Source organism: Anopheles moucheti, chromosome 3 (assembly GCF_943734755.1).
Source record: "Anopheles moucheti chromosome 3, idAnoMoucSN_F20_07, whole genome shotgun sequence".
In the NCBI taxonomy this organism is placed as follows: Eukaryota; Metazoa; Arthropoda; class Insecta; order Diptera; family Culicidae; genus Anopheles; species Anopheles moucheti.
In genome coordinates, this window is record NC_069141.1 from 95,733 (window position 1) to 118,488 (window position 22,756).

The following is a 22,756-nucleotide window of genomic DNA, read 5'->3' on the forward strand; positions in this document are numbered from 1 at the left end:
TTCATGTTCTTTTTTTAATTTAGATCAACGATTTCGCGGTGATGATCTTCAACCGTATGGATTTAGAATTGGAAATATTAGAACAATTTCAGTCTGACAACGATGCAAATGTTACCGAGATTACAACAATGTAGTTTGAACAGTATTCTACACGGGGATATGACAAAGTATTTGGACAGTTTGGGATGAGTGGAAATAAGCTGGACCTACAACCCAGCTTCAAATAAGTAATAATCAAGAAAGACAGAAATGGTATTCCAAAAACCATGAGGTTATAATATCAAACGGAAAAGAGAGTTCTAATGATTGCAATATGATTTTATTCAAAATCTATGACAATGCTAGCTATGTCGCAGTACGCTGACAGATTGTGTCGGTTAAAACATCATTACCGGCTTGCAAACTTGCAGAAATTGTGACAATCGAAATACTAAACACAATACTCCACCACAATACTGTTCCGAAACACGCAGGCAGGACATTTTCACGGTTCAATCGGTGAGTGAAAACAATACCAATACGAGTATCGCTCGCAATGGCAATAACTGGCGAATATTACGGAAGTAAAAACAAGCATGGTTTCTATTCTAGCATCTAACGGTGGGATCATTTTTCGAACAGATGAAAAAATATGAAAATCTTGAGGTCGAAAATCCCGTTCCAGAAATAGAATACATGAATAGGTTGAAGTAAAAAGCAATATAAGGGTTCACGGGGCGGCCAGATGATGTATTGGTAGCGCAGCCGGTTTGCAAAAGACAAGACCACGGAAAAATTTCATCTGCATCATAAAATCTCCGTGCGCAGCACTGACTATCCTATGGGTAAATAAAATAAAAAACGGCTTAAACGTCTTGACGATGTCGTGGCGATAAAGAAGAAGCAGTTTGAGTACACTGCATACTACTCTTGCGTAGCCGTTTAACCGGGCCGATATGGCTAGTCAAATAGAAACAAATGTTTTATATACCGAAGGATATATAAAATCCAAGGATATTTTCGATATACCAAGGAAATCGCACAATCGGCACAAATTTTTTGGGGTCCTCAACACGGGTAAGACCTAGGCGACCGCTTACTCCGCTTACCGTTTGATCCGCCACTGTAAGCGTATATAATATTAAACAAATTAATATCCGTTTAGAAACGTTTTGCGCATAATTTCGAAACACATTTTTCAAAGTGTTTCAAAAGCTCACAGCAAAGCTTCCATTAAGAAACAATGCAAAAGCTTTCGATATGAGCATTTTGATTTTGCATACAATGCAGGTGCACCTAATCCAGTAATCAGCAAATTTATAAAAGCAAATAGCCAATTATAACAAAAATACACGTGCAATGATATTAAAAGAGCCCAGATATGAACGAAATCGAAAACAAGAAACTTTAGTGCACATATTTAAAAAATCTCAATGACGCTTTTGGACACTATCATTTTTAGTTTATTGTCGTGTTTCCTATGGTAAGTTTTGTTTTTCTTTTAATTTAATTTATAAAAAAGCCCATCCATTCAATGCTTCCAAATGTCGGTCAAATCTGATCAACTTCAGCATAAACGGCTCGCAAGATACTGAGCAATTGGCCCTCAGCTACGGTAGTTTAAAATAAAATCAAATAAGTTTCTATCAAATGATAGTTTCTATCAAATACACCACCGAACCGTCAACGTACGCTTCAGACACAGAACCATTGACTTCGTCGGTTTGGGTTTGGGATATAGGAATCGAGAACGGATGTTTCCTTGATGTACGCTGGACTTGGTAATTTCAGAAGCGAATCCTCTGAAAGAAATCTACACACGCGTTCAAAATATTAGTCTAGGTAAGGAATTGGTTGTGATTATCAAGGATTCAAGAAATATTGTTTGAAATCACTAAAGTCATCGCTAGAAAGTTACAATCCGTTCACATCTTGACACACCGTCCACCGTAACACATATGCTACTTACTTGTTTGTAGATCAATAAATTACAAGTTTGAAGCATCCAGTTCCGGTGTTTCCATTTGTCATTCGTGTGGAGTAACAAACAAGGACATGGGAAGCGACTCATTTGATGGAACTATTAATAAAATCACAAAAAAATCTTACAACGTTTTTTTTTTTTCATTTGTCTCATGACATTCGTACAAAAAAACCAATGAGTACTTCAGGACATGGCGCAAATTTCCAGATCTTTAATTACTTCTGCAATGAGCGTTAGAAGTGTTATTTTACTTTTTATATCAACATCGTGATTCAAGCATTGCAACGGCTTCGGAAACCATACAACATGCTTAAAAGGACGCTTGAGAAACGTTGTATAAAAAAACCACACACGACGAATTCAGAATTCAAAAACGTTCCATCATTCAATCGGAAAAGCTACCATAATACATCCGCAATTCCAGAGACAGGAGCACGCCGAGTCCGGTCACAAGCAAACATTTTAAAGGAAACAACAAAACGTTTATTAATCTATCACGATATGGATACTGTAAAACTATTCAGCGTTATGTTGATTTGTGCCTCTTTGATGTTCATCTGTGAAGCACAGGTAAGCGTAGATGGATGGTTAACCCGGTTCGAAACCATCAAACATCTATTGGATCTTAAAAATGAGTAATGGAATACTGTTTCAGCTCACCTTCACGCCAGCCTGGGGTAAGCGTTCGCAAGGTGCAATGGGAATTAATCCACTTGGTAGTACCTTCGGACAGGACGCTTGCAAAACACCAGTTGATTCGCTGCTCGTCATCTATCGAATGATTCAGGTAAGGTGTAGACAACATTAATGATGATGGAAAATGAGCGTAGTATAGTATACTTTCGTTTCGTTACAATGGTACGCTTGCAACTTACCTATTGATAGGCCGAAGCTCAGAAGATTGTTGATTGCAGCCAGAAATAGAAAGCCGTCTAACAATGTTGTTTCATCGGTAATGAATCCAGTCTATCAGCTGCCACAGATGACAAAATACAGATTTTCCTCACCCTTCACCATCAGTTCAGCCTTTGAGGTTACAGTTGTAAATAGTTCGTGCTGCTCTGTCTCTGCGACGGAAAGATTAAATGTAACAGAATCAAATAAGCAAAAAAATAAACAAAATGGCATAAGTTATTACGATTGTACGGAACTGCATACAAGTTGGGAACATAGCTTTGAGAAAATTTGAGTTCATTTTTTTGTTATAATCTTTTTTGTTTGGATCAGAGAACCATGAATCAACGCAACAAAAAGGTAACAGAGCGGAGACAAACTTTATGTGGCGACTATTTTTGGAAAACAATCGACCATCACCAAGTGCCTGCAGACGCTGTTTTTTTCTTTTTGGCTTGACACAAACGATTCAAACATACATCATACCAAATTCTAACCTACATAAAGTGGTCTCAGATTGAAAACTATGCTAATCACACTGAGAAATCTTTACAATTTTCAAGCGTTGATGAAACCCATCCCATCCAGAAGGAAGAACAAGATTTTCACAAACGCACAGTCAAGCGCTTTCCATTTCGTCATTGACCATTTTTAAGTACAACTTTATATGATTAAGTAATTAGTTAATACGTTATTCTTAACGACTAGAAAGTAAGTTTTCTTGAGTATCGTACCTTTGTTTTAGTTACGATGGATTGTGTTGAAGGTCGGAATAGCCACCATTTTGTATATGAGTTAAACAAAACTGGAACAAATTGTTTACAAATTCCACGATACATTCAAAATCTAAAAAAAAGGTTATTAACTTTACGAAACGTGTTACTTTTCCATTAAAGAGGATTGCTTTTAAATCAGATTTAGACCAACGGATTTCTACTAATTAGGCCCTAAACTTATTCCATTACCTTTTACTAATGGATATCATCGCAATTTTCTCAGAATTATAACAATTAACTTTATTTATTAACTCAATTAAAACTATTGGTTGTAGCTAGAGTGATCACAAAACATCTGAAGAATGAAATTAGCATATCTGAAAACATTTGAATCGTCTGAAAAAGATATACAAAAGGATTACTCTACCAAACGGTTCACTCATTTGAAAAAAATTGTCCAAAGCCAGTTTTTAGAGAAGTATACACCAACGTACCGAGTAGAATCAAAACAGGATCAAAAATCCCCTTAAAAGCACAAAGACCCGATGTGTCATCGTTAAGATGTATAGCATATGCAAAACCTGTTCTTTCCTTATTTCTATACGAACGATGAGCGAAACTCGCAATAAACAAATATCTCCCTCCATGGGTTCTGAATCCCCCCAGCTGCTGATTGGCCATCAACAAATGGTAAATTGAAATTGTGAATCAGTGGATTGTTTCTAACCAATGATTGTATGTATCGTGAGAACAGTAACCGAACAATGTGCACGCTATAATATCGAAACCTCGTGATCGCGAACTCGCATTCGTACGGATGAACTAGAGCAGTGAAAATGGGTTCACACATTGACATGTGCTTCCGAAAAGCGTTATCGAAAATAGTGCTATCGATTGTGTTACTAGTATTCATAGTTGGTGTTCGCGCAGATTTAGAAGGTATGTACGTAAACCAAGTAGATACATTTCTATGAAATACGGTTGTATTTCTCCAGCGCTTTTTTGCAGTTGGTGAGCAATGCACAGTGCAGCGAACGAATGAACCTGGCATCTGCCGCCCTGTTTCCGAGTGTGCGCCCATAATCGATGACATACGCAATAGACGGGGAAATCCTACCAAGTGTGGTTATATCGATCGCGTGCAAATTGTTTGTTGCCCACAAACCGGTACTAAAGTTATGGTACCATCAACTACACAATCTCCAACAGTACGGAATGACCGTCAACGGATCATGGAAAGTACGATAAAAGTAGTTTTTACTACTGAGCAGATACGACATGTTTTATTTTGTGTGTACATATCCCTTTTTGTTTCCCACTACAGAGTGTGTGGAATATGGACAGGCGGTATTTTCGAAGGAATATGTAAACTCACTAACTGCTGAGCAACCAAAATTGCAAACAATTGATAAGTGTGGACACACGGCAGTGGAGTTAATAGTAGACGGTGAAATGGCCAAAGCGCGTGAATTTCCACACATGGCGTTGATCGGTTTTGGAGCGCCATCAGATATTAGGTATCTTTGTGGAGGATCGCTTGTTTCTGATCGGTTCGTGCTAACTGCAGGACACTGTCTAACGTCCACTAACTTGTAAGTATGCTCTATTTTTGTTTTCTATATATGATACTATATCTTAATCAGGAACACAGGAATAGTCGTTACTTTGATTGATAATTAATTGGTATGATTGAATTGCAATGTGGGAAGCATTCATCCTAACGAGAGCACATTGCACAATTTGAGGGTCATGAACTGATAATGTGTAAAGTAGATTGATTTGACCTTGAGCAATTTTGATCAGACTCGTGGTAATATCTAAAGACTGTTGTTGATCCTATGTTTAATATGGAATACATATTGATTAAATAACTACCAGATAATTTATTCACATGGAAATTTCATTCAAAAGCTGATAACGATCGCTTTGTTACTCTCTTCCAATCGCAGTGGATCAGCCACAGTCATACGACTAGGGGAATTAACGTTGAGCTCGTCGACGGATGAAGCCTTCCCGGAGGATTACGATATCGCCGAAAGAATTCCTCACCCAGAGTACAAGCAAACGTCACACTACAATGACATCGCACTCATCAAGCTTAGCCGTAAAGTGGTTTTCTCCCCCTACATACGCCCCGTCTGTCTGCCAGTGCAGCAAACTATTTCACAAAAGCGTGCCATTGCTACGGGTTGGGGTGCGATTGGCTTTGGATTAGAACAAAGTAGCGCACTCCTCAAAGTTACGCTTGATATATTCGGTTTTGATGAATGTAAAGATCTATTTGAACCAACGCGTAAACTGCGCACCGGTCTCAACGTCACAACGCAGATGTGTGCCGGTTCACGTAATTCTACCAAGGACACCTGTCAGGGTGATTCCGGTGGACCGCTGCAGGTGTACAACGATGCTAACGTTTATTGCACCTACACAGTAATCGGTGTTACCTCGTTCGGTCAAAACTGTGGACTGGCCGGTATTCCGGCAGTATACACTACAATCTTTCCGTACATTCCGTGGATAGAAAATTTGGTGTTTTAAAAGTGAATCGTAATCCAAATTACCTCTGCTCTGGGTACAAACACCTTAAGAAGTGTTGTACCGTTCACTCATCATTAGATGACAAATGATTTTGCTAAGCTTTTCTCCAATCATTCGCTTCATCGGTCCGTAAGGCAAATTCAGCATCCTCTGTCGCTCTGTTTCACTGGAACAAGCTGTATAAGCAAGGAACAGACACTGCGGGGTGGGATACTTTTCCACAATAGTGTTCACCTTCTCGATCGTTAGCAACTTAATTTGCAGGAGTTGCTTCATGAATATGTTCCGGACAGAGTAATCGCGCGTTTTGGAAGATTGTTTGTAGAAATAATCAAACAGAAGTAGGGGAAACGTTAGACAGGAAATTCCAAATAGAGCTTTACCATCCGAAAAGGGCCTGTGGGTAATATCCTTATATAGCTTATTCTGTAAAAAGGCAGATAACAATGTTAATACTATTCCTCAAAAAGCAGTTAAAATGACACTTTTGCTTACTTTGAGTGAATTGTTTAGATAGTTCGTCATCACCGAAAGGTACAGTACTGTGTGATGGTGGTTTTCGGTGTACTTTACTGTGAAGCCCTGGACGTAAGTATTAAGTGCCGCTTGCGCAAGCGTTGCCTCTGGCACACCGACTTGCCGATTATTTCCTAAATGTTCTATCAGGTAGATTACATTTGGTAGACCGCACTGTTTTAAGCGAAATTTTTGCTCGTGAAACCGTCCATCTTTGATGCTGCTCGCAAGATCATCGATGCGTTTGCGTTCCAGGATATATGGTAGAAGAAATTCTTTGCCAGAATCGTCTCTCACTATCCAAGCAAAATCACCAACACTTAACCGACGAACTTCATGTTCAATGGAGTGTTTTGTTAGTTCTTGGAGCGTCCGATCGAGAGTGCTCTTGGTTTTGCCAATTGTTTCGCCCGTGTCTACAAGTAATATCACTTTCGGGTGCGTTATACGGACAAAATCATGTGCATCCAAGGTTCCGGGTACGTTATCGAAAATGGAATCGTTTAACATTGCTTCTTCTACATTTGGTGCTAGTGCTGCTGCTATTAAATCAGGTTCATTTTCGCTTGGTGCTCGAAAAGTCTTTGTGAGCTCTCGATAGTACTCTGTTTGCTCATCGTTAAGGATAGTTTCGATAGCGAGATTGTGATCGATGATTACTTGTCCACCGCCAGCAAGGTAAGCTTTCAAGCGTCGATCGAGGTTTTCGCAGATTGTTTTGCCGAAATCCATTAGCATAATACAATCTCGTCCTGATGCCAGCGGAAGAGGATACCTGCGCAAGGATGTCAGAGCTTTCTGTAGCGCAATTCTCCCCATCGTGTTTTTCGCTTCTGCTTTTGCGATCATCTCTTCTAGCCACATTTCGAACAACGGATTCGGTCGTTTCAATCGGGCGCTTATTCTTCGACGATTTACGCAGTGTGTGTCGGAATTATCGGCATTGTCGCTTTCTTTAACTATTTTAACTCTGTACTTTTGTAGTGACATGGCTGCAGTACTGTAAGAACACATATAACTAGAGCACAATTCGCTCACAGAACATGCCGTTTTTTTGTTTTCAACCTCTACAGTTTTCTATACATCGGCGTCTCTATCATGACAGCTATCATCATTAGGTGCAGGGTCACGAGAGTTGACAAAATGCTGACAAATTTGTCAAAACGGAGCTTTTGACACTTTTTGTGAATTTTTGTCAAACTTCATTTCGTAGAAAATCCACGACAAAAAGTTCACAAAATCCTGACAAAATTTTGCACCGCTTGCTAATTAAGGCATTAAGTTAATATTATTTTTTATCGGAAAATTATACTTTGTTTTGCATTTAAAATACATAAGCTTGATTTTTGAATGAACTATATTTAGTGAACCACTATACCGTTGCCGTGCACATGATTGATTTCAAATATCCGATACCAGGAGAGCATGTTTTTCAAGAGGTGACACCTGCAGGCGTGGAATAAATTTGCCCATCCCAATTGCATTGCATACTATCAAACCCGTGAGAGCGATCGCTAGTGAAAACTAGGAGTGGAATGAATTTGCCCTTCTCTATTGCATTGTATACTATCAAACCCGTGAGAGCGATCGCTAGTGTAAGGAAGATGGATGAAACGGATAGTATCCTTCATCTCGCTCAAACTTTCCGTCGGCTGGTACGAAATTACATACAAACCAACTGTTTTCAGATTTCCGATACCAGGAGCGCATGTTTTTCAAGAGGTGACACCTGCAGCGTGGAATAAATTTGCCCATCCCAAATGCATTGCTCTGTCACTTGACAAATTTGTCCGCATTTTGTCAACTCTCGTGGCCCTGCACCTATTAATGAAGGTCACAGTAGAATTAAATGAAGGGTAGACGGTTGAAAAGTTTTGCTCCACAGTGTGACGCACGAATCGTGGCAATTTACTTTTGCATTCTTATGTGCTATTAGTTATTCCCGTTTCTTAGTTAATTTCTATTCAAATCGTTTGATCGAGCGAGTAAAATCTTATTAAAATCAACACACTGAACTCTGTTGATTGGGAATTTTCGTTGATATTTTGATTTCACACCTTGTGATGATATCATGTATGCATCTTGATGAAACGTCATATGAATGACAACACATTTCTTGTTTGTCATTCTCACGGTTCGATCGGCATCTTTGCAATACGAGCATTTGTAAGCTTGATTTTAGTGCAAGTATTCACTCGTAGTTTGTTTCAAAATGGAAGCTTTGATGGGAATTCGTGGTTCGGATTTCGTGATGCTCGCTGCGGATTGCACGCACGCCCATTCCATAATGGTGTTAAAGGACGGTAAGTCTGCAAAACCAAACAGCTTCGTCCGTCATTCTTAATGTCTGAAATCCTGTTCGCTGCCTTGTAGATGAGGACAAGATCTTGAAGGTGTCGGATAACTTGATGATGGCAACCATGGGCGAAGCTGGCGATCGTGTCCAGTTCACCGAGTATATTAGCAAAAACATACTGCTGTACAGAATGCGCAACGGCTACGAGCTCGGTCCGTTAGCCGCTGCACACTTCACACGCCGGAATTTGGCCGATTATTTGCGGTCACGTACGCCTTATCATGTGAACATTTTAGTCGGAGGTTATGATGAAGTGGATGGTCCCCAGCTACATTACATCGACTATTTGGCCAACTCTTTGCCGGTAAAGTATGCGGCTCACGGTTATGGTGGCATGTTTGTGAATAGTATCTTCGACCGGTACCATCACGATAAGATCACGCAAAAAGAAGCGTATGAAATTTTCCGCAAAGGTGTTACGGAAATTCACAAACGTCTGATTTTGAATCTTCCCAACTTTAAAGTGGCCGTGATAGATAAAGATGGTGTAAAATACCTTGACGACATCACACCAGATTCCCTGAAGCAAGCATCCGCCGCTTAAACGAGAGATAGCGTTCGTAGCCTTCATTTGTACTGGGGGATGGAAATTACATGGGAGCTTTTTGTCATTTATCTGGAATAAAATCGATCAATATTAAACTGTATAACGTGCGTAGAAAATATTCTTTCTGTTGAACTACACTTATTTTTCCATTGAACCATCCTAGAGATTTAAATACTTTATTGGAATTGCACACATCGCGTCAGTGCTTTCCATTTACGCTGTCTGAAAGCTCTATACAATGGAACCCCTATTCCCGTTTCTGTATTTAACATCCCAAAGCTGCGTCGTACATTCTAGCATCCCTTATGCCCGGCAGTATCCACAATTTATTCTTCCCACGGCTGCTGTATCACATTTGTCTAGGATGTTATTTTTCTAACACGTCGGTTATGCCGTTTTAAAGCAGTCCTCCCGTAAGGAGTGAATTATAATGCGACGGCGCGTTTCATTTAAACAATATATTGGTTTTCAGTCAATTAGTCCCAGTCTGCGTTGTTCTCAGGAAAACTTGTCGCTGTTAATTAAGGCGCTACTGTAACCTAGTAAGTTTGTGCTGTTGGTGTTTTATTGTTATTTGCACGAACTATTGTTAGGGGGAAAAGAATTAATTTCCTTCACGGCGAGTGTAGTAAATGGTTGGTTCAATGAAAGCAAAATTGAATTTCGTTATAATAATTTACATCCCAAAATAGCTTACCGCGCAAAACACATTAAGCTCAATAAATGTCTAGCATAGTTCAAGTCAGATTTGTTTACGATGATCTTCTTATCGCTAATTTTGATAAGCTGGACTATCATATTACACGAAAGAGCAGTTAACAAACTCGAAAGTGATTGTAGAATTTAGGTTCATTACTTCCACAGTTATGTGAATACTTATAGAATTTAAACAAGGTCACAATCAATCCTGGACGAGGTTGAAAGTGAAAAAAGGAGAAGGTACCGGGCTGTCGGGTGAATGAGATCGGTTTTACTTGGACTTTTTCGCTTCCTTCTTTTTTGTTTCTTTTTTCGTGGGTGGTGTGGTTTTCTCGGCGTTTGCGTTGCTATTTTTTGGCGCCTTCTCTTTGGATGGTTTTTCCTCCGGGTGGTCTTCGTATCTACAAGAAAGAAGGCAAAAAGATGTCATTTCCGCACGAGATCTAGTAGTGATGGATAATTTTAGCTGTACTTACGCTAACAGTTTCTTCAGATCGCCTTTGAGCACCGCTAACAGAAGTGGTGTGCCTAAACATGCAGGCACTAAATACAAAAGAGCGGGCTGTGCGTGTTTGAACACATGCATGACGAATATCGTTGCCAGAAGTCCAATAAAGTACGCGATGAATGTTGCGTAAAAGTATGTCTTGCTTTTTCGCTTCAAGCTGTTGTCGAAGCGTAGCAGCAACGCGATGAAAATTCCTGGAATGACAATATCGCCTAGTCCCAGTACGGCAAAATTAGATGCCGACAGCCCGTTCGTCAAGAGATCCTGCGGAAACACTATCTTAATAGGTGCTTCAAACGATTTCGCTACCGTGACCATCACATTTGTTCCAAATACCCAGAAGATGTCGTACACAAATAGACCGCACAATAGAATGCAGCCGGTAGCGATGTTGTTCAGATGCAGCAACTCCACGCCATTGACGGCGAAGGACAGGCCCAACAAATTGTTGGCGATCCAGTGTTTTTGAAGCAGATACCACACACTGATGATGAGTGCCACAATAGAACACACAACGTCGTGCGTGGAGAACCGGTAGTCGATGAGGTACTTCTTGTCTTTGCTCTTTTTTTCACCACCCTCTTGTGGCCCTTGTACGAACGACAGGTGGTATGGAATTTTGGGTATAGAGGCTGGTATCAGTGAGCTAATCACCGGACTGAGCAAATGCGATAATGCCATCTCACCAAGAATGAAAAAGTATCCCGTCAGCAGGTAGTTGATGTTGTCCTTCGAAAAGATTTTGAAGAACATATACAGCCCGAACAGGGCGCACGATGCCATTATGGGGAACATCATTGCGTCCTTAGAGGACATCGTGTCCGGTTTTTCGCCAGTTTTTGCAAACGCCGTCGATTGCTCCTTATGATGCTTCACCGAACGCAACGAGCCGAAGAAGATGGGAAGTAAGGCCATCACGACCAATGTGCCATATGCTAGCGCCATGCCTTCTGGAGTCGAGGGAGTTTTCCCGGTTGCGTTCGTTGCGCCCCCTTCTTCGCCGGCCCCGTCAACGGTTGTGGTCAGGGTCAGGTTCTCGTGGATCTGTGCAATCACTTCCTCTACAGCGTCGGCCATGGTTTCGTTTTGTGCTATCAAAAAATGCTAATTATTGTTTGCGCCGAGATTCATGCGACACACTGCCGCTCAACGTAATTCTAATCACGGCACACGAGTGACACGTATTGGTTTCAGCACTTTTTGAGTACCGAGAGGTGATGGACATTCAACCACACACACTCCACAGTTAAGTAAACAATACAAAAAATATCGGTTTGTGGCGGAGAAAAAAGATACATTTACTACGCGCCTATATGTCGACACCACCACCAAAAAGTGCTCCGTGTGCCGCGCGTACAATTTGCTGAAGAAAAGCCACCTCACTTTTCAGACCGTTTACGCGTACGCAAAAGTTGTTTTCACTCGCTGGCATAAAACGTATGCGTGTCAAAAAGCAGTCAATAGACCAAGGTATAGAACGCCCGTTCAGCTAAGGTGGGAATGCACAGATTTGTTTATAATATTGTTATAGCGAGGCAGCGCGCTGCAAAGAGCCGGAACAACAACGCCTGGAAGTTATTAATTAATTAATTTTAGTTATTAATTTTCAAACCTATTTCAGCATGTTTATCACCCGTAATCGATCGGACGGGAATTTTATCCCGACAATCGAAAAGTTTTCGGAGAGTTTTCTGTCTCGATTGACACGGAAATGCATCCTCCTGCGTTGGATGCTCTCCTGGTATCAAGGCTTGACAAACTGGTCCTTTTTGGCGAGTTCTCTGTCTCGATCGACACGATAAATAATTAAAAGCGTCCCCAATTACGTTTATATTTATTTTTCTATGATATAAAACCATTTCGCGCACGATCCCATTAAAATTTCAGGACATCTAATTATTACCTTTTTTATTAATATTTGTAAAGGCTTGCCAAGGCATAGATAGTCTCAGGGTATGATAAAAACATCCCAGACAAAACCAAGCTGGTTTGTTTTGTATCTTGTTTGTGTGGGATGTTCGATACAAGTTGACAGCTGACATTAATGGATGTCTATTAACTTAATAGAAACTTCAAAAGGAATCAACAGTAACGGTTTTGCTTAATTGAGCCGTATGCATATGAAATGGGATCACCATGTTTAATGATCTTGGCATGAAATGACAAGCTCTGTACCCTACGAAATTCTATTTCAATCGGCGTTACCTTTATGCTGTGCAGTGTATTTAAACTAATAGCCATAAGAAAAGACCTTAACCTTTTTTTCATAAGAACGGTCGCCCGTATCGACTTTTTTTCCATCTAGCCGGATAGTCAGTCCTAGCTACGATCATAGGAACGGACCGGATGGGATTTTGGACCGGTACTTCCGTGTGAGGCCGGCGCCAATAGACGGCCGTGCCAATAGAGTCTAACAATAGACTACCGAGACCAATAGAGACCAAGAAAGATCTTGAGTAATTGTGATAAATATAGTGATGATAAATATTCAGCCAGTTGGCCACTTACTTAGATATATAGCAAGTGAACATATTAGTCTAATGTGTATGTCATCCAATAGTTGAATTGAAAACGTTTATTGAAACTAATAAGTAACAGATTATGCAATTTAAAAAAAGAACCCAACGGATACTTTCCGGAAGCCGCCGCTTAATGAGTGCAGCACATTGTCTTTTTTAGCACCGAGTACCAGCAGTTTGTCTTCACTTTTTTGCTACCGTTTTAGTGTAACGGTTACCGAACTCCAACATGCAACCGCGCAGTCCCTGCTGGCAGAGATGATAATCCCGGTACGGTGGAACCAAAACTTCGCTCATCGTTTCCATCATTTCGACGTATTTGCGCAGTGCTGATTCGTATTCACCGGATGCGTGCAAACGGGTGGCCGATTTGAAAAGCATATCAATGTCTTGCAACGATTTCAACCCCTTCATGATGTTCGTATGCTCTCCACATTCCGTGCACTTTACCATGAAATCGTTAACTTCTGCCGGGATAATCAGTACATTCGAGCAGATCTTGCCTCCATCGCACCGGAACCGGATAACGCTCGGATCCATTTCGGTAAAGAGTGGCCAATTCACTAAGCACGGCATACATTGACACGTAAATCGGTACTGCTTCAAAAGCGTATCACGTCTTTCATCACGACGAACTTGAGTAAACAGTGGGCCATAGTTTTCGGCCACCATCGAGTCGGCCGCGATGGTTTTCACTGTGCGCACACACACCTGATTTCCTCGGTAGTAACGAGTGACACCCGGGTCACAAGAATGATTGAACAGTGCCAGGGTAGGATAGAGACCACCCCCAATGAATGTGGACTTGCCTATATCGTCTGGTGTTTCGCGTATCATCTCGGACACCTCGTGAGCGTTGAATTGCAGCAGCTGCAGATTGTGCACCAGCAGACCGCCGATAAAATTTTGTTCCTGCGGACAGTGTCCGTAATCACCTAAGGTGAGACACGCGTTCAACAGTGTTGCCATAAGCGTGCGCTGAAATAAATCTTCCGGTGATCGCGTTGACTCATGGGTGACCAGTGTGTACACCTTGCGATAGTCATCAATAGGCAGCCTGGAATGAAATGTTTTACTATAATGCATCGATCGTGGGAAGCGGCATGGAATTTAAGTCTATACGTTTTCCCCAAAAGGTTAGGGAACTTACTTATCAATCTGCTCGTTAGTCAATCTCCCTAGTTCTGGTTTCAATTGAATGAAATAGTCCTCTGACTTTTGCGAGATCATGCGCAGTGCCATGTGACACGTGATGGATGCACCGGAACCCCATAGAATCGGAAGGAAACCGCACTCGTATCGATGATAGGAAGCGTTCGCGTTTCCTTCGCACTCATCGGAACAGAACACCACATCAGTACACAACGGACATGCGATCGGTACCGAGACACGCTTGAAACAATGCGTACAGTGATCTAAACTGTAATCCTCCAGTAAGGCCGACACGTGCGGTCGCTCTAGCAGCAGAATCGTGTTTGGTTTTAGATCACTTTTGGTACGAGCGAAACGACCTTCATCTTTTGTCTCATCGAACCAGAGAGCTTTCTCAAGGAAATGATCGGGAACTTTAGCGAGTGATCCCACTTGTTGGTCCGCTTTATAGCTGGTCTTTTTCCTGTTCTTCTTTTCTGATTCGATGTTTTTGGGCAACAGATTGATCATGATCTGAGCGTCGCGTTCTAACTTTTGTCTTCGTTCCAGGGGCAAATTAGAATCATCCAGTGCTGTCACCGTTGCTCTGAGGATGTAACAAGTGTTTACAGTAGCGAATTTGGTGTACATTGAACATTAAACGTACTTGAAGCATTCTAATGCCGCCGCGTAATCCTTTTTCGCCAAATAGCATCGTGCCTTCCTTTCCGTTAACTTGTACATCATTTGATTGGGGTACTGATGGGCTAAGGCACGTTGAATATCCCTAAGTGCAAGATCATACTTTTCCAGATGGTACAAAGCAGCACTTCTATTCGCCAGTATTATGGATTTTTCTTGAACTAAAGACGATGATAAAGGATAACAGTCGGATATGGTTCAAAGCAATAACAAATAGAATTAGAAGGAGCCGTCCAATCCATACAACAAAATTACAGTCCCATTGATCTGCTATTAATCCCTTATCTGGGGTAGCAGGGTCATCACGAGAGAGATTTAAAATTGCTGTCACAAATGGCTGTTGACGACTGCAATGAGGTTATGTACGCTCACGAATACTCCTACGCTTACCGTTTTCCTTCGGTGTGGACAAATAGCACTTGTTGTAGAAGACGAGAGCCTCGTTCCATCGCTCCGCCTGAAACGCCTTGTTGCCCAACGTTTTTAACGCGACGGCTTGTTCCATGTCCTTTCCATTGAATTCTCGTTTCAGCCGCAACTTGTCTACTATCAAACCTAATCCAGTCACAAACCGGAATCGCTCTTCATTGTTGGTCAGCCGGACGAACTCGTTGAAATGATTATCGTCGAGCGATTGACGAACCGCATCACAATACCTAGGAAATGTTCCGTCTTTGTGATAAATTTCCATGATTCTTAGGAGTATGAGATGAAAAACTGAATGATGGTGATCCAAACGATCCAAACGCTAATTTTTCCTAATCAAATCTCGCTAAACGTCACCCATTGAGTGTGGGTAACCCGAAGAAAATACTGTCCCATCTTGCTCGTTTTATATCGTTGTAACACAGGAAGCGTGTTCTCCTTTCGGATTCCGTATATTTTTAGAATGCGCGCATTCGTGCGCACAGCCGCATAATGTGGAAGAACCCCCGTGTACAGTTCATCTTGCTCACCAAAATCACCTATTGCGGGTTGCTTGTGCCAGTTGATGTGTTCGGATTTGTTTACTTCAACCACGCATGCGCTAAGGCTGGTTTTGATTAGACTTGGCCGGTTTTATTTGCGCAACAACCAAACATAAGCACAGCAGACGGAAATGTCTGACCATTCCGGAACGTTCCAATAGTGTTGGGTATGGAACAGGTACATTACCCATTACAACGCGTCTTTTGGAACGTTGTAAACAACCGAACCAAAAAAATATTTGAGTGAATGTGAATTTTTCAGCATTAAATATGCTAAGCTGTTATTCTACTGCTCGCTAATTGGACGTGATATATAACAACTACCGAGTTCGAGACAACAGCGACGCATTCCCTGCTGACACATGTGATAATCGCGATAAGGTGGTACGAGTACCTGATCCATGATCATCATGATCGCAGCATACTTGGATAACGCGTGCTCGAACAGACCTACATGATAGAGATGGCTTGCTTCGTTGAATCGGCCAATCATATTAGCCTCCTGTATGAATAAAAATAACGTAAATATGATTCCCACCCTGCAAGGTCATCGGATGTTTCCACTCACCCGCAACTTTCGAATCCGATCTCCGATGTCTACTATGTGTCCACAGGCGCCGCATCGCACTCCTTGGCAATCCGAGTGAAGATTGTACAGCACTGCCTCCTGACATCCGGTACCGGTGCATCGAAACCGTATTAGTGAGTGAATCATGTTCGCGCAAGTTGGAAAATCTGCATCACAAGCATGACAGTTACACTCAAACATGTAGTTGGTGGCCAACGATTTTCGACGCTCCGGGCGGGACATTCGCGAGTAAAGTGGTCCATAGTTTTCAGCGATTATTGTACCGGCAGCGATGTTCTTAATCGTCCGTACGTGTACCGTCTTACCGGAAAAGTACCTGCGCGGGGGGTGGGGGGGGGGGGGGGGGGGGATAGAAATGGTTAACGGGATTTGCACACCGAACAACGCAAAATAATGCTAGTGAAGAAACATTAATCACCGCACAATGCCAGGATCACAGGAGTGGTTGAAGAGTGCCAACATTGGATATAGCGCTGCTCCGATGGCGACAGATACTCCCGCTTCGTTTGAATGTTTGCGTTGAATTTCCGAAACGTCATGTGCATTGTAGTTGATTATTTGCAGATTGTGCAGCAACAGATATCCCAGAAAGCTACGGCAAATGGAAAGGTAGGGTACAAAAAAATCATAATCTGCACCTTCACTAACCACATACTTATCATTCTGTTTTTCTGTATTGTAGCTCGTCATCGTTAGAACTGTGTTCAACATGGTCGCCATTAAAGTCCAAATAAAATAATCCTCGGTGCTACGTTTATCCGAGTGTGTAACCAGGTTGAAAATCTTCCGATAGTCTTCATTTGGGAGTCTGCGACAGGGCAACCTTTGAGTAAATCAGCCAAAACTTTCCTTTTCATCCCCTTTTACTTACTTATCCGTAAGGCTGGTCGTCAAACTCGATAAATTATGTCTCATTTTGTCGAAGTAAGAATAAGGCTTCTGTGTGATAACTCGGAGCGTCAGCAAACTCACAATTGTAGCACCCGAATTCCACAGTGAGCGCAAATATCCACACTCATACCGATGATAGCTTGCGCAGCCATTCTTCTCACATCGTCCCGAACAAAACACAACATCAGTACAGTCAGGACAACAGTACAACACATTAATTCTCTCAAAGCAATCACTACAGTGCGTTCCGCTATATTCTTTTAACAAGGTGGCAGCATGTGGGTTTTCTTTTAGAATTGTCTGATTTGGTCGAATATCGGTCTTGGCTGTGGCGAAACGACCCTCCTTTTCTGTGCTGTCGTACTGTACACTCCCGTCCAGATGCGGTTGAAACGTTCGACTTCCTTTGGGTGGTTCTAGATACTTCTGAACATTTTTATATTGGTAGTATACCGCATCGACGAGTTTTTTCAATTCCTCAATCCTTTTGTCCCGATGCTCGGGTGTTAAACTGGAGTGAACAGTTAAATAATGAATCGCTTTGTCGAAACATTCAACAGCCGTCTTGAAATCCTTCTTGCTTTGATAAATACGCGCCTTGCGTTCCCAGATCATTGACAGCTGTTCTTCGGGATAACCGTAAACGATTGCACGATCGGCATCCTCTAACGATTGATCCAGTTTACCAAGGTTCAGTAGCAGTTGCGATCGATTATCCAGAAGGTGCGCTTTCTCGAGTACTTAAATGGTTATGGTTATTAGAGATTGATTAGTCGCGATCGTTTGTCAATAATTTCAATTCATAATTTTTGCAATATACGTGGATATTGTTCAAGGATGGACAAAACTATTGTCTAAGTAGACCCTTTCCATAAATTTATAAAGTTTGTAAACACATACCGTTTTCTTCCGGCAGAAGCAAATAGCACAGATTGTAACATTTCAACGCATTCAACCAATCCTTATTTCGTTGCAATCGATCACCATTCGCCTTATGATCCAGAGCCTTTACCAAACATTTACCACTATCTAACGAATGCTCGAGAGGCAAATCATTCACTACACGCCATTTCAGTTCGTTCACAAACGTAAACCGCTCCCAATCCGTCGAAAGGCTTGCAAATTGTTCGAACTCTTCAGGTTTAATTGTACTCCGGAACTTTATGGCATACGTATGGAAATACCCTTTTGCAGTAGTGACTTCCATTTTCGTACTGAACAGCAAACTAAAATCTCTTGCACCCTGTAGCGATGACAAACAATTGATGAATGAAATTAGCTCATATCCGTTCCTCAAAGCGTTCCCAAAATTTCTTTGTTTTAATAATAGTAACCAAGGTAACTGTTTTTGCTCCGTATCGGCTGTACCTTGCGCAACGCTTGGATAGACGCATCCGAACGCGCAACATTGTTCTTGCGCATGTTCCGAAGAAATGTTTGTGCTCGCTAGCTGCAGCAGGTGCCAAGACGCGAAAAATAACATTCGTGTGCAAATTTCATTCATGCATTTAGAAATATATTGTACTTTGTATTGTATTGTATTTGTATTTTGACTATTGTATATTGTCATTACGACAAAAAGAAATGTCAATTTTATACTCGTGGGGTAAATTTGCTTGTCTGGTAAGCAATGTTATTATGTTATCCTTATACATCATCATAAGCAGTCCCCTATAAAATGGAGTCGCCGAACTTTTCTCGGAACCCCTTGACGTCGAGTCCACAAGTGTTACTATTGCACCTGTTCTTCAGGTTCAACAATAGCTCAACATCAGACAGATTTGTTAGTATTAATAATAGTCAGATGGTATTCGGGAACCCTTGAAGCTCGGGGTCACCCACAGCCGCTTAGTCCGCTCTAAGGACGAGTTGAATCAAATACTAGCGTATTTTCATTTTTGAACAGGTTGTAAAACTGAACTGAAACCACAACCGGCATTAGAACGATTGGAAATGCATAATATTTCCTTTTCTCATTTCCTCTGATTGGGCCGCACAAAGTCATTCACTTTAACAATGTGCTGAGGGTTTTAAGATCACCATCGTCGTGATCCTGTCTCAGTTGTCTTCTCTACAACGATCTTATTTGGAAAATTCCGCAAATTTCGACATTCGCTTTTCGCCGTTGAATGTTGTACATTTAACAAACCTCTAGCAGGAGTTTTTGCGTGTTCTGGATGTTTTTGGCTCATATTTGAGCTATTTTGTGAGCACAAATGCGATTATGTGCGTGTGAGAACCATATATATGCCTAGCCATCGTATCGTCCGACCTATTACAATGCGTACCGTATCTAAACTGTGAATTTATGTCTTGAAATCGTCACGTATATAGATAATAATACGGGCACAGAATTAAATTAATGGTTCGGATGATACAGAATGAAGTAATACCCAAGAAGTTCGCTTTATTGGATGAAATATTATAGGGTATTTTATTATGTTGAACTATTTATTGAAGTTCTAGATACACATATATATATATATATATATATATATATATATATATATATATATATATATATATATATATATATATATATATATATATATATATATATATATATATATATATATATATTACATGATTTGTACAGAAAAGGTGGTGAATGAATTGATATTCTATTATATTTGTATACTGTTAACCTTATAAATGCACATAAAACGTAAAATCATCAAAAGAACAGAAAACTTTAGGGCAGTCCTCAGCAGCGGATCAAACGCTAGGCGGAGTACGCGGTCGCCTAGGGTCTTGCCGTTTTGGGGGGCCCCAACACATTTGTGTAGTAGTAAAAGGTGTATAGGCCATAGGCCCCCTCTCCTGACGCTAGAGGGGGCCCCGAAGGGTACCAAAAGAGGCCCCTGGCGAAATTTGACCAACTTCCCCACCCGGCCCCCGTGCGACTTTTTAATATATGCAAGAACTACCCGGGAATGATTCAAAGTGAGGTAAGAGGCCCCTTCTTATTGCGCTTTCCGCTTTGTCTCATTTCGAGGGCCTCTATTACCTCCCCCCCCCTCCCCCCTTTCATAGTTTTTAAAATTAAAGGCACCAACTAACAACTTTTTGCGCTGGACAGATGAGATAACAACATCTGCACCCGGGATGTTCTTCTTATAAATGACGAGTAGGGACGTTAGAGAGAGGATATGGTGGAGCTTAGAATCTCATTAAAAATAAAATTAAACTGTAAGCAGCGCGGTTACTTTGTTGCAGGCTACAGACCAACCTCGTTTTGGCCGTTAGTGAACCTGCTACAGTTGTGGTGATGATTGATTTCAACCCCCACACCGGTACAAGAGGACAACCGGGAGGTTCATCTCGCGGGCCATCCACCGGTTAAACCGTTGTTCGTTATGTCGGGGAAAATGTTCCTGTCCGGTCACATTAGTTCAGCATCTCACGTCACTATCGGTAGACGTTTATTCCATTTCAGCTGAGGCTAGGAATGCAGCTGTACACAGAAGCAGTTGATGCAACATTATTGAACGCTCAAAACGGGCTTCTCTAGTTAGTTTCAGCTTGTTTCACACTTGTAGATATCGTGGATAAATAATGCAGAAAGGGATTGATAAGGCAACTCATCCGAGAAAGTTTGATAAATGTAGAAAATGGTTTTGTTCTCAACCTCACAAGAACTCTGCAAAAGACTTCTTTGATGATGCAGATTTGATTTATCAAATCATAGATCAACATAACCACAAATGGAAGGAGAAGATCACTAGTTAAAATGTCAAGAAAACATAATACATGTGAAAACACTATATAAATATGAATAAAAATAGGTTGGTTATAAGGAACCTATTATTACATCATTCTTTCACAAAATAGGAAGGTTTTATCAAATTTTTAATATGGTCACACTTTAAAATTTCAGTCTTGTTGCTTTTTATCATTACCACTTGCAGTTATTAATCACATAATAACCTTGCCATTACAGATGCGATCAGAGCATAAATGAACGCTTCTCGGTATCGTCCCTCACACTCTGCTCTCTGCCCCAAGTTCTTAAATCACAATAATCATGTGATCGATCGATCTCAACGACCGATTGATAAAAGCGAGCAACCGAGTCGTTCAGCAACAAGTTGTATACGTTTCTTGCGTTTTGTTTTCTTGCTACAAAGCGGCTATAAATCTCACCCTCAGCAAACTGACCCGCAAGTTGTCCGCAGGCTTCAACATAACGACCCAACCAACCTGCTATCATTCATCCGGTGCAGGGAAGGGACCGATTTTCATTTAATTAAATTAATCTCAGCATAACTAACCTGGTGCTCCTCCGAATTCGCCTGTCCCTCCTGTCCACAGCCGTCACCGTTAATCAAGTGGTTGCTTCAGCGAAGAGCCCCTGATAACCACCGATGACGTCATAGCATAGAACGGGAGCGGGAGAAAGCTCTCACCGAATCCACCTGGTCTGTCGGCGTTGGTGTTCGTGAGATCTTCCCATATCAGCAATCACTATCGGTCACCGCGCACTACCACCCACACGCATACCAAACACTACCGGCCACGCGCTTTACGACACACGCACAGATTGCCGCTCCATGACATTCACACGCCACATGACGCCGTTTTACCACACGCACACCTGCTCGCGTTGAGCTTGCACCCGGTTTCACACAATGGGACCGCATGGTGGATGAAACTAATTCGACCCTTTTCGGGGGCCGCCACTAAACAACACTATTGCCACTGCACCAACTGCACCACACTTGATCACTTATTTCGCGAGTAATCGATATTTCGAACGACGCAGAACGACGCGACAAGGGACGCGGTACTACCGGGTACCTAGTACTACGTTTTACTACTGCGTACCGGGACTACGCACGAAGACTGACGAACTACTACTAGCAGTGTCGGTGCTTTTCGACTCCTGGCTTGACCCGAGCTTGCTCTCTGTGACAGGTGTGCTGCTAACAGTACATGCTCTCGCGGTGGAGGAGTGTTGATTACCTGCTCTCGTTCTCTGACGTCACGGGAATTCTGTACGTAGCATTCATCGCTTGATTGGAAGATCATTTGCACTTTAACATCTGCCGAGAAGATCCTTTTAATGCCAGTGCAATTGATGCTTTAGTTCCCCGCTGAATTCGTTATTGAAATCATCCTTGACCAACTGCTATTCTGTTTATGTGTTATTTTCATCCTCCAAGACTGTTACGAACGCGAAAAGAATTCATGAAGGAACATGCTAGCACCCAAGGGGGGAA

At 41.6% G+C, this 22,756-nt stretch overlaps 7 protein-coding genes across 14 annotated transcripts in view; 3 read left to right on the top strand and 4 right to left on the bottom strand.

Moving 5' to 3' along the window:
- LOC128302348 (crossover junction endonuclease MUS81) overlaps window positions 1–22,213 on the bottom strand; it is a 29,378-nt gene extending 7,165 nt beyond the window's left edge. Inside the window, exons 1-6 of one of the 7 annotated variants that reach the window (XR_008287378.1) lie at window positions 6,607–7,700; window positions 6,135–6,537; window positions 3,592–3,703; window positions 2,839–3,030; window positions 2,624–2,734; window positions 2,487–2,520 (exon numbers count right to left, since the gene is read on the bottom strand). Coding sequence is in view for 1 of the 7 variants with exons in the window: in XM_053039155.1 (XP_052895115.1) it covers window positions 6,157–6,537; window positions 6,607–7,641 (1,416 nt within the window). In the remaining 6 variants the exon portion in view is untranslated. Of the gene's footprint in view, window positions 1–2,429; window positions 2,735–2,838; window positions 3,031–3,591; window positions 3,723–6,134; window positions 6,538–6,606; window positions 7,701–21,808 lie in introns of those variants that run through there. The other 6 variants (XR_008287377.1, XR_008287376.1, XR_008287374.1 and 3 more) reach the window with 6 other exon arrangements.
- Window positions 2,353–3,084, top strand: LOC128302353 (hypertrehalosaemic prohormone). Its single transcript, XM_053039160.1, has 3 exons — window positions 2,353–2,533; window positions 2,619–2,750; window positions 2,849–3,084. Exons 1-3 carry the CDS (start codon window positions 2,465–2,467, stop codon window positions 2,885–2,887), a joined length of 240 nt encoding a protein of 79 aa, XP_052895120.1. The 5' UTR covers window positions 2,353–2,464; the 3' UTR covers window positions 2,888–3,084.
- On the top strand, window positions 4,402–6,111 carry LOC128302351 (venom protease-like). The gene is made up of 4 exons (XM_053039158.1): window positions 4,402–4,512; window positions 4,582–4,812; window positions 4,898–5,165; window positions 5,523–6,111. Exons 1-4 carry the CDS (start codon window positions 4,410–4,412, stop codon window positions 6,109–6,111), a joined length of 1,191 nt encoding a protein of 396 aa, XP_052895118.1. The 5' UTR covers window positions 4,402–4,409.
- Window positions 8,758–9,627, top strand: LOC128302352 (proteasome subunit beta type-2). Its single transcript, XM_053039159.1, has 2 exons — window positions 8,758–8,930; window positions 9,001–9,627. The coding sequence occupies exons 1-2, from the start codon at window positions 8,840–8,842 to the stop codon at window positions 9,525–9,527; spliced, it is 618 nt and encodes a 205-aa protein (XP_052895119.1). The 5' UTR covers window positions 8,758–8,839; the 3' UTR covers window positions 9,528–9,627.
- Window positions 9,696–12,154, bottom strand: LOC128302349 (minor histocompatibility antigen H13). Of its 2 annotated transcripts, XM_053039157.1 has the most exons (3): window positions 12,121–12,154; window positions 10,706–11,828; window positions 9,696–10,630 (listed from the first exon to the last, which is right to left on the bottom strand). In XM_053039157.1, exons 2-3 carry the CDS (start codon window positions 11,812–11,814, stop codon window positions 10,501–10,503), a joined length of 1,239 nt encoding a protein of 412 aa, XP_052895117.1. In that variant the 5' UTR covers window positions 11,815–11,828; window positions 12,121–12,154; the 3' UTR covers window positions 9,696–10,500. The 2 variants fall into 2 exon arrangements, with proteins under 2 accessions (XP_052895117.1, XP_052895116.1); XM_053039156.1 differs by lacking the exon at window positions 12,121–12,154 and having other exon boundaries at window positions 10,706–12,110.
- LOC128302347 (SET and MYND domain-containing protein 4-like) lies at window positions 13,295–15,780 on the bottom strand. Its single transcript, XM_053039154.1, has 4 exons — window positions 15,480–15,780; window positions 15,055–15,250; window positions 14,407–14,994; window positions 13,295–14,313 (listed from the first exon to the last, which is right to left on the bottom strand). The coding sequence occupies exons 1-4, from the start codon at window positions 15,778–15,780 to the stop codon at window positions 13,440–13,442; spliced, it is 1,959 nt and encodes a 652-aa protein (XP_052895114.1). The 3' UTR covers window positions 13,295–13,439.
- LOC128302346 (SET and MYND domain-containing protein 4-like) lies at window positions 16,148–18,928 on the bottom strand. The gene is made up of 6 exons (XM_053039153.1): window positions 18,438–18,928; window positions 17,518–18,277; window positions 17,302–17,454; window positions 17,065–17,238; window positions 16,626–16,962; window positions 16,148–16,559 (listed from the first exon to the last, which is right to left on the bottom strand). Exons 1-6 carry the CDS (start codon window positions 18,742–18,744, stop codon window positions 16,344–16,346), a joined length of 1,947 nt encoding a protein of 648 aa, XP_052895113.1. The 5' UTR covers window positions 18,745–18,928; the 3' UTR covers window positions 16,148–16,343.
- Window positions 22,214–22,756: the final 543 nt, after the last annotated feature.